We start from the raw sequence: 16109 nt of genomic DNA on the forward strand, positions 1-16109 counted from the left end.
TGCAATTCTCCTAAATGCTTTGCACATGGGAGAAGTTTCAGTTCTGCAACCTCACTGCTTGTTGCCACTAAATCCTACACACTGGACCTTAACTTCAGTTTTAAATGTACACACTGCTGTACAATGATTTGATGCATCAAAAAAACTATCTATGATATGTCCCTATGATCTTCACTCACGCACAACGAGAAAGAAAAAGCCAAACATAACCAAATGAGCATCTTCATGCTGCTCGCTGCTACAGTGCTTCTCAGCACATGTGGCTCATGTGCTTTCTGGTGTAACACAGCCCCAGGACTGCTCCACTGACCTCTGACCTCTCCGTGGAGGACTGGGAGGGTGGGTGGGTGTCTCTGTGGGGTGTGGGAGGGGGGCTTCTTTTAAAACCTGTGCTGTCAACACTGGTGACACAGAGAAACGTATAGTTTTGAGTTTCAAAAGCCACATGTGCCCCTTGTGTTTTAGATTTATTTAGACTCCTGCGAGTGACACAATCGGTAGCTCTCAGTTTCATATCAAATCAGATGGCAGCACATCATTTCCCTTCCACCTTGACTAAAAATACTTCTCATGTTGAGTGTTAGAGTGTTGAGAGTAGTACAAGCAAATCACACCTGCACGACGACAGGCACGTCTGTGCTGGCGAATGTCTTAAGTCACGAATTGTTTGATAAAGGCTTCTTTCTGAGTATGTAGTTTAGTTACTGGGGTGATTGTGGCTGTGTTGTTTGGCTTAGCCTACCTCAGTACATCTGCTAATGTACAGTGTCTGTCAGTGTGAAAATCATTGCCTCAATGTTTTTATAATGACACACTCCCTCACTTTCTGCCTTTAAAATCCATTATATAATAAACTCATCAAAACAACCATAGATATTGTTTTCCTCATTTCATTCTCATTAAGCACGGCTTCAATGTTCGCTTTATCCATTCTCTGACTCCTTTATTTACCCTGCTTGAAACACTATGCAAGTCAAATGCAGGGGTGTATATTGTTTAAACCTGTTCAAAGCTTATGCGTATGCCTTTATGAGGCTGTATTGAGTCATCTGCCTCAACTGTCCACGCCAGATCCGTCAAGGTGCCTTTATCAGCTGACGTCATCTAATTGAAACGCACCAGCATCAGCAGCGACCGCTGATTTTCCCCAACAGGCACCATGTTAATGCATGTAAATCCAAACAAGTAGGCCTCTGTTGTTATGCAAAGCCTGGAGGAAAAGTAGCTGTTTCCCACCTTGATGCTAACACACAACACACACCCTCTCTCCCTCTCACTAACACACACACACACACACACACACACACTACTCAATTAGTCACAGCAGCAGCATCAGTAGCCCTCACGCACCTCCCCCTCTGGACCATAAAAGGCGATGGGAGGGGTTAATGCTGACTTGCTAAAGACATCCTGTAGTGCTTTGTCATTCAGCAGGCCCATTTGTGCGAGGGAAACAGCACACACACACACACACACACACACACACAGCCCCGGGCACGTCAGCACAAGGAGAAAGTAACATGAATGGCCAGTGGTCATAGATCAATTAACAGCTACTGTTGACCACAACTATTTTAATAATACCACTCAGGACCATTTCCCTCTGACAATCCCCCCTAGTACACAACAAAGGTTCACGTGTGCGTGAATATTCACATTACACTCAAAAATTGCCACACTCACATGTTGAATTTTGTGAACTTCACGATTAGCTACACATAGATGTTGAATAATATCTTAGAGGCAGGACAGTCACATGACTCCTCTCTTCCGTAGACCGCTGTGACTGGTGCACCTCAAGAAAATGGTTCATTCATACAACAGCAAAAGAAATAAGAGGACTATAAAACGTGCCGCAGCATTTATATTTAATTCAACCCTTTATTTCCTTTAAAACTACATGATGTACAAAGACACAGCATGCCACAGCCTGATTTGAAGCAGTAAGCTCAGTTGAAGGGCCGTAGTCCCCACAAGATGATGCAAAGCTTGCTTGTACAACATGCAACGCCTTAATAGAGCATTACAGCTTCAGCGTCTACAGAGGAGAGCCCAATAAATACCAGGCACACAGAGAAAATGCTGCTCATCTCATCGCATCAAACAGCAGCAAGCTGATCAAAGAGCCTGTCACCAGAGAGACAAGAGTACTCCTTTAAAACAGTAATTCAAAGCATTTTTGTATCAACAAATGTCTGTTTCCCTTAGTTGATATAACTTATAGAAAACAGCAGTCAGTGAACAGAGTCATTGAAGCTGTTATAAACACTACACTTGTCTGCTGATGCACCGTTATCAATGCTAGTGAAAATACTCCAAATAATTTAACCAAACATACATCTGCAATTTATTATAAAACATTTTTATCAGAGCATATGCTCTCCAACTGGCACCAACGGGAAAATTTAAAAGTTCCCTGTGGAGTTTTTGGTCTCCGGAGTGCTATAAGTTTTTCTATGAGTGGATCCCCGTTTCGTATATGCGCGCACATGAATGATACAATATACATTCCTGCCAGTGGTTTCACACTATTCCTTTGCTCAAAAGGTGGTGCAAACATGCTAAGATACACAGCAAAGCACTAGCAAAGGCAATGAAAAGAAGTCTGCTAGCTAGTTGACACTGGATGTAAACAATGCAAGACTCATTTTTTTAAATCTGCTTTGCAAATATTTCATGCATTCAACACATATGTTAGAGCTCAAGGATACACACAATGCACAATTTCATGAGACTGAATGTAAACCTAACTTGTTAACAAGAAAACTCAAGAGGGCACCTTTAACTACCTTAACCTTTCCTTATTCCTAAAAAACTTAAACAGGACAGGCGGACAGACGCTGGTTAAAGCCCAGGCCCTGGCAGGCATGAAGGTTTGAGCAGTCCAAGCCTGGGAGTAGGCCGCTGTGTTTATCCTGTCAAGGTATGTTAACACCAGGCTGCATTCCTGTAGTCCCTAAATTGCAGCGTTAGATTACAGCCCAGCTGAGAGCGTACTCGTACACACACACACAAACACGGAGCACTTTAAAGCAAGTGGAAAAGCGTTGGATGACGAAGCCGTGACCAAAGTGGCAGCAGCAACAGGCGGCACACATGGAGGGCCGACACCTGCCATTTACAGAAGAACTGCGGGCGATCGACAAGCGGTGGAGCTAAAAGCAACAACGTCCTAATTCTTCCCAATTCTCTGCTCATTTTTCTTTCTAATTACTTTAAAAACACAGAAATAACTGTTTTATGTAGCGTGCATGCTGCTGCTACTTACGCTAATGTTCAGTGGTAAGCATTTCATTTGGCAAAAACAAGTACAGTAAGAAGAAAGTAAAGGTTGTTGAGGGTCTCTGCAGGCCTATAGCTCGATGACACTCATCATTTAATGGGCTTTTATAGCACCATGTTTACAGTTGCTGCCTAGTGGGGAATCATCTCTGTAAAGAAGTAGAGCAAGGCGAACTGTCAACTATCCTTAACACTAGGGAGGTTAGGGCAGGGGTGTCATCACACAAACCCACCAAAGAGTACAATCTGGCCCACTGGATGACTCTGCACACCTAACACTGAAGAACATCTGAGAGCTAACTGTGTCAGGAGACAGTTAGACGGTAAGAAGATACTTCATGTAAAATGTTGCTTCAAAGGCTTTTCCACCCTGACCAGAATATAGTTCTCTGAAAGAACAATGAATACTTATTGTGGTCATATTTAGATATATTGAACACTGTGCAAAATATTATCAAGCAGCAGCTTCAGTACAAAAGAATCTGTTTCAGACCTTAAACAATACTGGTGGAACCTTATTGCTAAGCTATTGCTTAAACTTTTGATCTGTAAATGGTCTGTAGGGCAAGAATTAACCTGCCTCCTCAATAGCTTCGACTTTAGTTTGGTGTGATGATGCCAGCATTACTGCACAGGAGAGGAAATGAATGGACAAATACACATGTAGTGACAGTGAGTATTAGACTGACTAAATGCGGAAAAACTAAGACACACTGTTGAAGCTGCTCTTATTTATTTTAAGACATTTCTTCAGGCTGTTCATCGACTGTTTCATAAATGGATGAACCTTTTCAGAATGCTATTGTACATCAAACATTTGGAGGTGTTGTTCTTTAAAGGCTATTATGCAATGGTTTTACTGGTCTAGCCCACCTGACATCAAATAGGGCTGTAAGTGGCCCATGAACTGCAATGAGTGTGACACCCTCGGGTTACGTTAGGATGCTTACAGACACCTGAATGAGTCTCAAGCCCCATTTAATCCCGGAATGGGGAGACAGAGTTGTCTTGCCTTTAAGCCAGCATTGGAGGTAGGTATAGCGTCAAAACAACGTCGATGTAAAAGAGACAACTGGCAGGACAGGATCAAGGGCGGCACAGGTGTGACGTTTCGATGACATAGTATGCAACACACTTCGGGAGATTTAAAATATAACTAGTAGCAGTTAGCAGCGAAAGAAAGAAGAAAGACAGTGGCCGAAAATGTCTGCACTTCGATAAACAATGAGGTTTAGGAGCTCGTCAGCCGCCATTTAACAGAGATGGTAAATGCTTGTTACTGCCATGTTAATGCCATTGTTAATGTTTATAAAGCGCTGTCGATGCATATGCTTTTGTTTTACATGTTACGCCCATCACTCCTGCTTCTGCGATACCAACATGCTGTCTAAAATGACACACTGGGGCTGCATGATGCTACAATTGTTTGTTTCTGTGTAAAATACAAAGCTGGCATAAAGAAGGGACTTTAGTGCGGCCCGCAGTCTCCTCTCAAGCAAACTGCAATGTGGCTCATCATGAATGAGATCATAACTACAGGAAATGACTACAAAATACAAGGTTTTAAAAAAAGAATGGTAACACCTAATTGGAAAAAAATCAACTTCCGCAAAGAGCACAGACAGTGTTTATCTTACATTACATGGACTCTAAGTAGATTTATTTTCTGCCTCCAACCAGCAAGAATGGCAGATTACCTAATCCAACTGATAACGATCTGGTAGTGATTTTGTTAACAGTTCTGGTTCACTAAAATATAATTGTGCACTGTGAGACTAAAACCACAAAATAAAATGCATTGCCAACTTTGACGTTGTGGTTTGGACCCAAGAGAACCAGCGGTAGGTATGACTGTGCCCTTCACACGTTGTTAAAGATGTTAAACTGTTAAATATGTACCTGAAACTGTCAGTCTCTTCATCATGGGCTATAATGTGAGGACAATTGTAAAAAATGCCTGTAATACTTATAATGCTGCTTTAGAATGTTCTCAAATATATACATATAAATAGTAAACTGTCAAGTGAGGAAAGGAGATGGATCCCTGGAGCATGTAAGGTGTTAGAAAAGATCGATTTGTTAATTAATGTAGGATATCGATTGAGTATTTTGATATCGTTACAACATTCAGAATCTGGGAAATAATAATGGGTATTTTCCAAAACCCAAAACAATAAATAAACATATAAAATCATGAGGAGATTTGGCTCCAACGTGAAAAGTGTACAGTGAAATGTATCTACAATCACCTGAAGAATAGCTAGTTATCACTGAAGGCCCATCTGTAGTCTATTTACTCACTTTATAATACATGGCAGGAAGTTGGTCCACCTTAAGACTAGCATATGTGTAAAGTCATGAGAGCATATGAACTGAAGCTTTTGAGACAGTATAGTTTGTGGTATGATCAGCAGCTGTGTGCCACATCATGGTGATGACAGACTGGAGGTCATGGTACATTAGCACAGGCTAATGTTTGGCACATAATCTCCATTGAAATTCAAAGGAGTGAAAGGGCTGTGAACAAGCAGTGGAAGAAAACTAATAAAAAAGACACGTTTGGATTGAGGCAGGTGGAAAATGAAAGGGCAGAGCAGATGAAGGCGGTGCGCAATGAATCACAGCACCTTTTGCCATCTTGATTGTGCGCCACGTTATACGGACACGGACGCGCTCCTTTCACATTATAATCTCATTTACCCGTTATGTGTTTGGAAATTAAAACCAAACGACACGCTGAGGATTATTCCCATGAAGTATTTGAGCCTGATACTGCGAGGATATCAGGTGGAAATCGGTTAAAATACACCTTTATAGGTGTTGCATCACCTTGCGTACCTGGCTGTCTCCGGTCCAGAAAAAAAAGCAGCAACCCCGCCTTCACTGCAGTAATGGTACTGACCGCCATTCCCTTCCGCTTCTCAGGAAATTGTATAACGAATTACCGCAACACAATAGATGGAAACGAGAGGTTTGACGGTGAGCCCTGTAAGCACTATTATTGCACACGGTGTGGAATAACAGAGAAATAACCACCCTATGCACTGCTCATTTTCCGTGCAGACACTCACACAGAGCTGCAGAGTGCACGAGACCAAACAAGGCGACCAATCCACACACACACACACACACACACCAAAGAAAAACACATAAAAGGAAAGATAAAACATGCACAAGTGGGTCAGAAATGCGTGTCGATGAGATAAATCCCGCGAGAATGAAGGGGAGGCGAGCATCCATGCGAAGCTGGCATGGCACACGGTAAAAAAAAAAAAAAAAAAAAAAACTACAAAAAAAAACTACAAAAAAAAATCATCTCTACCTGCACAAGTTGACATTTGGAGCGGTTTTCCAGGCTCCTCACGAGACACAGAGCCTTTAGGAAACGGCGAGCGGATCCTGTTCCGTGAACGGTCGAGAGCTGCAGGTGTTATTTCTGTTTATTTCTAGGCCATTTGTCAGCCCCGTTATCCGCGTTCAGGTAAACATGATGATGATGGTGATGGCTCCTGTACGGACGCACAGAGTCACCGTCGTGTCGTCAGCAGGAGGAAAAAAAGGTGCTTTCCAGCCCCTCGGCTCGCACACATTAAGCCTCATAACGGTGTCTAAAATATATAAATATATGGGTTTACTTTTTTTTTATTGGCTGATACGACGTGAGAGGGGGAGAGTATACAGGTAAGAAACCGTCCAATGAGAGAGTCTGGCTATAAAAGGATGTGTGAATTTAAAGTTATTACAACAACGTAGACCTGAATTCTATTTTTATATCCTTTACTTCATGACAGGTGGACTCAAAATTATGCTTAATATGTGAAACACCTCATTTGGTATCATTTCATGATGACATCACAGAAACAAGCCCCCAGTAGGTGATAATAAAGGGTTATTACAACTAGTAGGCTATATCACAGAAGACACTAAAATCAGGTAAATATAATGTCAACACACACAACCAAGCACATACAAGTCCATATTTGGGATGAAATGACTCAAACTCTATGCTGGGAAACAAAAAATATACATTTCTAATAATGCCCAAAATGCAGCCATGTGCATCATTTACTTTCAGCATTGCAAACAGTTCACTATCCCGAAATTACAGGTGTAAAAAGCAGCAGCCAACACTGTGCAATAGGAGCAATTTGCACAACAATCAACCAAAATATCACGCCGAATAACTAAAAATGCTATTTTAATAAAGGTAAACTGGTTCAAGCAATGAGGACATGCATGCATGAGATTGATATATGTGCTAAATATACTTCAGGTGGATTAAAAATACAGTTTCCACTCTTACCTTAACTAAGGGAACATGTGGTGCTGCAGTTGTGGCAGGCAGGGCTGAAGTGCAGATAAAATAAACATCCCATCTCTCTGCCATCACCGGAGCAGCAGTGGACCCGACCAAACCCCATGCAGAAAATCCCATGTATTTACTGCGAAAGCACGATTTCCCCATCCGGCCATCAAAACACGCACATAAAGTTGACTTATTTAGAACGGCAGTGACAAACTGCACCGTCCGGAGCCGAGTGAGCAGCAAGTTAGCATGTAACTAACCTCGCAACAACCTCGCCCTGAAAAAAAAAATCATACACTAAAACTACAAACTGCGCTCAACGGGCCACGTTGTTATGTGAAAGCCCCGCAACCTGCCGCCAAGTGTTGCTGTGGGTGGGAAAGTGGCAGAAAAGTGCAGTAACAAAGAGAGGAAAAGTGGAGGAAAGTAAGAATACAGACAACTATCAAGCGCTCCTCGGGTTATTCTGGCTGACGGATAACGGTTCACTGTCAGGCGGCCCCATGCACCGCTAGGCGGAGAGAGAAGCCAGCCAGGTATAACGGTACACCACCACACTGGGATATATGAACACACTAATACTCCCCAAAAGTCCCCGAAACGTGCTCCAACTCACTCCCAAAAGTCTCCAGGAGAAGTTTACCGAGTGAAAAGCTCGCCGGCAGCCCGCCCGGCTCGCCCAACGGCGGGTACGGAGGAGTTGGGACTTACCGCTGCTCCTCTTCGGGTTCGCCTGTTTTCTGCGCTTACACCTGGGGCCATCCGCCATGATCCTCTTGCTGAGTCTGAAGCGCAGCCGCTCGCGAGCCACCTCCTCCCTCCACCTCCTCCTGTCTCCCCCCTCCTCTTCCTCACCCATCCTCACCCCTCCCTTCCCCTGTCCGCTTTACGACATCACCTTCCCCCAGCTTAAAAACACCTGGTTTGCGACACACTGGCTGCTTTTACGGCATCACCTTCTCAAACACCTCAGCACGTGGCCCCTCCTACTGGCCGCACATGGGTGTGTGTTCGCTGAGAGGCGTTTCCAAGCGGTGGTCCGACCGCTCTGACAGGGTCGTCCTGAGGCTCTCACTGTCTCTGCCCCTCCTGACTGCTGAGAAAATGAAAATAAAACAGGAGGTGTTTCTCCTCAGGTGGAAGAGTATAAATGTGTCTACAAGAGTAGAGCTGAGGGGAGATGAGTGTGTCAGTAATAACATAACATAACATCAGTCAGCTCAGAGCAGCAATGCCTCACTGTAACAATCCCACATTATAAGTCGGCCTAAAAGTCCTGAAATTAAGGTGATACCAAAGTAAGAGTATACAAGTAGGCTATTATAAGCAAAATGTACTTGAAGAATCAAAAGTAGGCAAGTCAGTGGAGAAAACTGGCCCTTGCCAGTGTAACACCATTATTGTAGCCTGTTATTAGGTTATGACTGATGCATTCAGAATCAGCACATAGACTATATATATATATATATATATATATATATATATGCTTGTACTCATATTAAATGTGATATTTGCATGTTAAAAACTGAAAAATGGTACTATAAAAAATAGAAAAATATATTTTACAGGTACAGTGAAGTACAGCGGATGTTTGGTGTTACAGGGATATTGACACTAAATGGCCGCGCATCAATATATGTAAGTAGAATTTTATTTTTGTAGTTAGTCAAGGTAAATATAGTTTTAATAATTATGAGCTACTGTGGAGTAAAAAGTTCAGTATAGCCATCTGTATAGTTGAGTGAAAGTACATGTACCTCAAAATATGTGCTTAATTACACTAGACCTACTTGAGTAAATATACTAAGTTACATCCTAATACCAATTCTTTACCTGAATCCTGAAGCTAAAATATGAAACTCAAAATAAACTGTGACAAACAAACAGGTAGATGTAAAGGTATTCTAATCCTCTACTTAAATAAAAAGCACTAATACTGCAATGTAAGTTTTGTATTCCAAAATTTTACTTGTACGTGTATGTACTGAAGTATTGCTAGAAAAATATATTAATAGTATCAAATGTGAAATGAGTCATTATGCAGAATGCCCCTCTTAAGAGTATATACAGTACATTTATTGAATTATTATTGCAGATATTTTCACTACCTTATGCACTGTTGGGTATTTCAATCTAAAACAATACATAATATTTTAGAAAACAATTATATCCAATGATATGTATGGTTGTCAAATAAATGTAGTCCACTAAAAAGTACACAAGGTATTCATGTCATGTAAAGTAGTAGAAATCATCTACTTCAATTTTGATGTACTTATACTTAAGTACAGTATTCGAGTAAATACTATTTAATTACTGAACATCATTACATACTGACCCAGGGGTCAACTGCAGTACACGTCTCTACTAGTCATACTGTTGTATGTTGAAGTGGCACCCAAAAAGCAAGAAATGATGATAGAGAAGTAACTCAGTCTTTGCTGCAAGATATAATTTGGAAAACACATCAAAAGAACTCAGAAAGCAGCAGGTAAAATTAAAAGCTCAGTTTTACTTGTGGTGTGACACAAACTGAGGTCAGAACTAGACAAAGGAGAGGGCAAACTTTACCCATTTAGGGACTGGGCAGACGGGCAGGAATCCAAAGAGCAGGCAGGGAAAGATGGAGGCTGGAAAACATTTAAGTAGCCAGCACAATAAACAATATGGAAGACAATGAATGGAAATGAGATTAATGCTGCAATGTTGATGAGAAGTGGGAGCAGGTGTGCAGGTGGGCGGGGGAGGTCAGGTGATGGGGAATGGCAGGTACACAGCAGTTACTGCCAGGCATGAGGGACTGGCAGGAATAGGAATGTTCAATCCCCATTTCCACTGGAAGAGAAGTCTCCTCTCCTGTGACGTTAAAGTTTTAACATATTCTGCTGAATATAATCCTTTGCAATGTAGAATGTATTTCAGAGACTGGCAGAGAGTGCTTAGTTTCTCAGTGGTGGTCTTGTTTGTTCACTGTAAACACACTGGATTTCTAAATTAATATGCTGATGATTTATTGATGCTAAAATGCAACACCCCTAAATGAAAACAACCAGTTATCGAAATGTCAAGAGTTTTTAAGCAGCGAGTTAAGAAAACCTGAGCCCAAACATAGACGCCCAAACAAACACTGAGCAGGGTTTTGTCCTCAGTGGGGACAAAAGTGCAGTGACAGTTCACAGCAGGTCAGGGGAGTGGCCTTTAACGGTCCCGTCGAGCTATTCTTGTACCTGCAGATGATCAGGTTTCCAGTTCAGACACACCAGGTGCTGCTGCGAGCCTCTCACAGGACTCCTCTGGATACCCTGACACTGCGTCAAAGACGGGGTAGAGTATTAAACTGCAGAGGCTCGACAGGGGGACAGAAAGCTTGAGATTATAAGCTTTTTTTTCCTGAAGGTGCTTCATTGTTGTCCGCTGTCTGACTCAACAGAGACAGCATGGGTGAGCTCGGATTGAACTGTGAAGGTTTTGTACAGGAGGGAAACATGTGGAGCAAAAACAGCTGCAGGAGAGGTCCCTTCTTTTTGGTTACTCTGTTACAAGTAAAAGGCCTGCAATAAAAAAGTTACATTATTATGTATTAGCATTAAAATACACTCAAAGTCCCAAAAGTGAAAGTACTGATTATGCAGAATGGCCTATTTCAGAATGTTGTAGCTGGCAAAGGTGGAGCTTTTTGTCACTAATTTATATCCTGGTGGGTAGCTTCATGTATAATAAATCATCATCAGTGAGCTGATTATTTTTGTATTGATAATTTGAATCAAATGAACTAGTAACATAATGTAGTACGGTGAAAAGTACAATTTCTGATTCCAAAATGTAGTGATAAAGCAGATAAGCTTATAATTAATGGACTTACTTAAGTACAAGTACCTCAACACTGTACTCAAGTACAGTATTTGAGTACATGTACTTAGTTACTTATGTCACTGGCAAAAATGTGTTATTGTTGATGTGCTGCTGCAGTGGGCCACGTATCACTTAGTGGTTGTCCATTGTATTTTACTTAAATTTCTCTAGCTTTAAAGTTATGACAAATCAAGGTCACTTATTCTGTAAATGCTTGGTTTAAAGATTATTTAAAATTAGCAGCATGCTTGTATTGAGTTACATATTTAATACCAAGGGGGTATTTGTTATTACTGGCCCATTAAATGGAAATTTGAAATGCCTTGCAGGTCACTACGAAGATATTTCCTGTAACTCAGCATGAAATATTTGGAAATGTAATAAACCTGACCAGAATGTAAAACAAGATTCTGTGTATGACATGACTGTGTAATAATGACTCAGCAGTGGGACGGGTGCAGTGTAAGAGGTACAGTTGTAAAACTCGAGTACAGATTTGATCGTTACTAGATCTTACTTTATAGTTTTACATGACTGAAATTCATGCAAGGGAAATACTGCGCTTTTAACTCCCCTCGCAGATTATAACATGCAATAGATACATTTATAAATATGAGTCACTTGTATAGATTTAACACAACAGAAGATGAGTAAGAGTGATACAGTAATATAACATGCAGTATATTGAATCAATAAGCCACAAGAAGCTGTGGTCTACACTGATTTTAGGACAGCTAAGAGGCGATCTTGTCTAGCTGGATGACAAATACTTCAGGCCTCATTTAGGAGTTGCCTTCTTTAGCTCTGCATTTCATATAGGTGACTAATTGGCGCAGTAATCCTGAAATTGCAACGGGGTCACAGCTGTTTGTTTTTAGAGTACTTTACAATGGCTTCAAACACGTGCCGCTCAACCGATCATGATTAAAGACTGGAACTCTTTGCTTTTTCTCTCTACTGTGACATGTCAAAATGTCCTCTGTTAAAAAAGCATATTTCCCGTGCTGTGGTGACACAGTTTTTGGGGCTGAGCTTGGAGAGTGTCAGAGATTTCCAACTGTTGTTTGATGGCATAAAAGCTTCGGTTCCAGTGTAAGGTGCATGTGCAGCTGATGAGCCACATGTGTAACATTCAGTCTTACCTAAAAAAAAGATTAATCTGTGGAGTTACTGCACGTACATTCTTGCTGATGCCATACAGACTCTGATCACTCAGAACAACATTTTAAGTACTAATTGAAATGATCTGATCATAATAATCATTTTTGGTTGCAGCAATGATATGAATATATCTGAACATGGCTGGAAGGTTGTGAGTGGCATCATATTTAAAAATGCAGCCAAAATGTGACTGCCAGTTTCTCCCACAGCACCTGCACACATCACTTTGGATAGAAAGATGATCTGACTGTCAGTTTCAACTACCCCCCCAAACCACAGCAAACCCCTACACCACCACATCAGTAATGCTTTAATCGAATCTCCCACTGGCAGGATATGAAGGGCTGGAGAGTCCTCTCCTATCTGGGGAGTCTTGCCCTGCTACATCACGTCGTCTCTACAGGCGACTGCTGTCCTGCTGCCTGTGAAGTAGAAGAGGAAATGGATGCCATTATTCAATGCTAATTTAGTATTGACATGAATATTGGGCTCAGAGGGCTCTCTGTGGATCTTTTTTTCCCTCTTTAGTAAATTCATTTGTCTTTCAGCGGGGAAAATCCTACTCAGTGAGTAGTCAGCTAATAGACTGTGAGTATTGTTCTTTGAAGAAGAGGTGAGCCCTAAGGCTAAAAGCCCCTCTATCCCTGCCTCAGCAGTCTCCTTTGTTGTGCATCAGGTAGGGGTTCTACCTTAAGACTGAAGCTATGGATCTGCCTGATACACAGAGATTTAACCCCTAAGCCTGTTAGTCTTAGTATCTTGCTCTTATAATTTATTTCCACTATTTACACTAGAAGACAGTTTGCTGCAGTGAGGTATATCATTTAGTTCGGGTTATATAGTTTAAAAATAAAGAATGGGTGATGTTCTATTTTGAAATAGGGTGGAAAACTGCATTTAAAAAGGATGTACATCACAGGTCTGATAAATTTGTGCCTTTATGCAGATATCTGGTATAGATGTAAATGCACCCCACATTTAATCAATTATTGTATACTGTTCCTCTAGCTTTCACACCACCCTGTTTGGAAGAACTAAAGGCCCTGAACACTTTTGCCTTCCAATGTGGTCGGACAACATGTAGCATAACCTGGTCCTAAGATTCTGTAGCCATGCTACCAGCTCTATCAGGCTGTACTTCGAAACACGTTCTCACTCTGACCTCGTCACATATTGACGTTTTGGTCATGGACTTTCCACGTCCACACCAAGGTACCCTGGGTGTGTTGGTTGTTGACATTCTAGGATACTGTGTCAAGTTCTCTTCTTTCAAGATACACTTCCGTTTTCACAGGAAATTTACAGTCTCTTTCAAAATAAATGCACTACGTCGGTCAAAACTGCAAATTGATGTTTTTTTTCCTTCAACAGTTTAGGCAACAAAAACATATCGTTAGATTAAGGCAACAAAAACATGGTTAGGTTTAGGCAACAAAAACAGTTAGGCGTAGGAAAAAAGAACATGGTCTGCCTTTAGAATCTTAAGGAACGCGAACACCGCTCTCTCGGGTGAAGGTCGTGTTTGTTGGACCCATCCAGCACCCCTCCTGCCTGCCCCACTTGGACTTTTGCCGCCTTAACTTTAGTCATTGTCTTGCTGCATTCCTCTCTGATGCCGGCAGGCACTGTTAAACTATGACAACAATCGTCTGCGTATCATGCTGACGTTAAGGGACGCCTTTTTTCGTTGGTTTCTGATGGCGCAAGTCACTGCCCAGGCACTGGATTTCGACAACTTCAGAGTGAGACCAGGCTTTACTTAGAGTGGTGCTTTGAGCTAAATGCTAACATCAACATGCTAACATCCTCACAGTGAAATTGCTAAGTTGTTAATGTTACACAGGTATAACCATGCTCATCCTCTCAGTTTAGCATGCTAGCATGCTAATTAGCACTGGTAATTAGCACTAAATATGAAGCACAGCTGAGTCAGCTGGGGCTGATGAGGATGTCTTTTCTTTTGTTGGTATTTGTTTGTAAATCAAAACACTGAACAAATTAAAAGTTGAGACAGTGGTGACACTTGTGGACAAGTCATAAGGATTTATTCTCTAGGTACCATGAATATCCGTAAATACTTCCAATAGTTGTCGAGATATTTCAGTCTGGACCAGTCACACTGCTAGTGTGGCTAAATATGAATAGATGTTAGTGGGGCAGATAAACAAATGTTTGTCTTTTATCTCTTTTTGTGTCACACACTAACTCAGAAAATCTTGTTTTACTTTTATCTCTTATTTTTGCTGTGTTTTATATTCCTCATTTCTAATTTATGTGTTTAACTATAACTTTTCACATTTTTGTCCCATGTTTTGCATGTCAGGTAAATAGATCAGATTGGGCCAAAGTTGGTGAGCACTTTTGAATGCTAATACAATGCTAATGATAAATGCTCAGACCAAGACACCGGGGTTAAAGCTTTAGTAACTTTACTTTGGTGTTACAACTTCCATAGATCTTTTTACCCTGATGTACCTCCTGTTTTCTATTCAGGCTAAAGGCCTGTGATTCAGTGTTTTGCTTAATGTTTGTTAGGCGGTAGGTTAGCTTGAAGCTTTTAAGTGAAAAGTGAGATACAATACAGTATAGCTCAGTCTCTGATATGTTAATCTGCCAAAACATGTAACATTTCCCCTGAACAAATCAATTAACTTCAGCTGCTCTCGAGTTTAGTACCATAGAGGGGTTCTGTGGCCAACAGATGAATAATGTAATTTTGTGTCAGGATGAGTAATGCGGGCACAAATCACTTGTCTGGATGAGTGGCTGGGGAGTTGATAATGGCGAGTCCTCACATTGGGTTTATAAGGCAGGAGGAGAGAGGGAGATAATTCATGCTCTCTCTTACTGTGTGTCAGTCTCTCCATTAATGATATGCTGTGAAGGCTGTGAAGCTGCACGGCATTAAGAATAAAGAGAAGGGCACGAACCTGGAATAAGGGAAACTATCTGCTGGGAAATGTTTACTTTATGACAAGGTTGACTAAAGGGTTTCTGTGGAAGCCCCAGTTCAGTTTTAACATGTAAATGTCTTTACACATGTATATATTGCCACAAGTATTCTTTAAGGTGACTCATAAGTCTGTCTAAATGTGGTTACTGGGTTTCCTATCATGCAAAGTACTGTTTTATTGATTACTCATTGATTGAGACCATTCAGTCTGAGCATCAGATTTTCATTTCATCCTGTTACCTGAGATAAGAGTTGTGTTTGACAGGACAAAGTCTGGAGGGATGTTGCTGTGTTTTGTTTACCTTGTGGACAGGTAAACCAGGGGTCAGTTGGCTGACCACTGTCCCAGGTGCGTGTGTGCGCATGTGCATGTTATTCTGCTTGTCTATGTGGTAACAGTGTGAACACCTGAGGAAAGTAGGTAATAGGTAAAGACAAGAGTTGAACTCCTCAGTATCATAAAGCAACAGCTAACTCAAGAATTGAAAATATTTTTCCTTTTATTTGCAGTGCTATTCATCAGTCTGGATTGTTTTTGTGTGTGCTGCCTGGTGT

The 16109-nt window shown here is 41.3% G+C and overlaps 1 protein-coding gene across 3 annotated transcripts in view; it reads right to left on the minus strand.

Annotated features, from left to right (window-relative positions):
* The window catches only part of LOC125901646 (zinc finger E-box-binding homeobox 1-like), a 74069-nt gene extending 65636 nt beyond the window's left edge, over window positions 1–8433 (minus strand). Inside the window, exon 1 of one of the 3 annotated variants that reach the window (XM_049597413.1) lies at window positions 8300–8433. In XM_049597413.1, the coding sequence (XP_049453370.1) occupies window positions 8300–8357 (58 nt within the window). In that variant the 5' untranslated portion in view covers window positions 8358–8433. Of the gene's footprint in view, window positions 1–6604; window positions 6866–8204 lie in introns of those variants that run through there. The other 2 variants (XM_049597415.1, XM_049597414.1) reach the window with 2 other exon arrangements.
* Between the last annotated feature and the right edge of the window lie 7676 nt (window positions 8434–16109).

Source organism: Epinephelus fuscoguttatus, linkage group LG15 (genome assembly GCF_011397635.1).
Source record: "Epinephelus fuscoguttatus linkage group LG15, E.fuscoguttatus.final_Chr_v1".
In the NCBI taxonomy this organism is placed as follows: Eukaryota; Metazoa; Chordata; class Actinopteri; order Perciformes; family Serranidae; genus Epinephelus; species Epinephelus fuscoguttatus.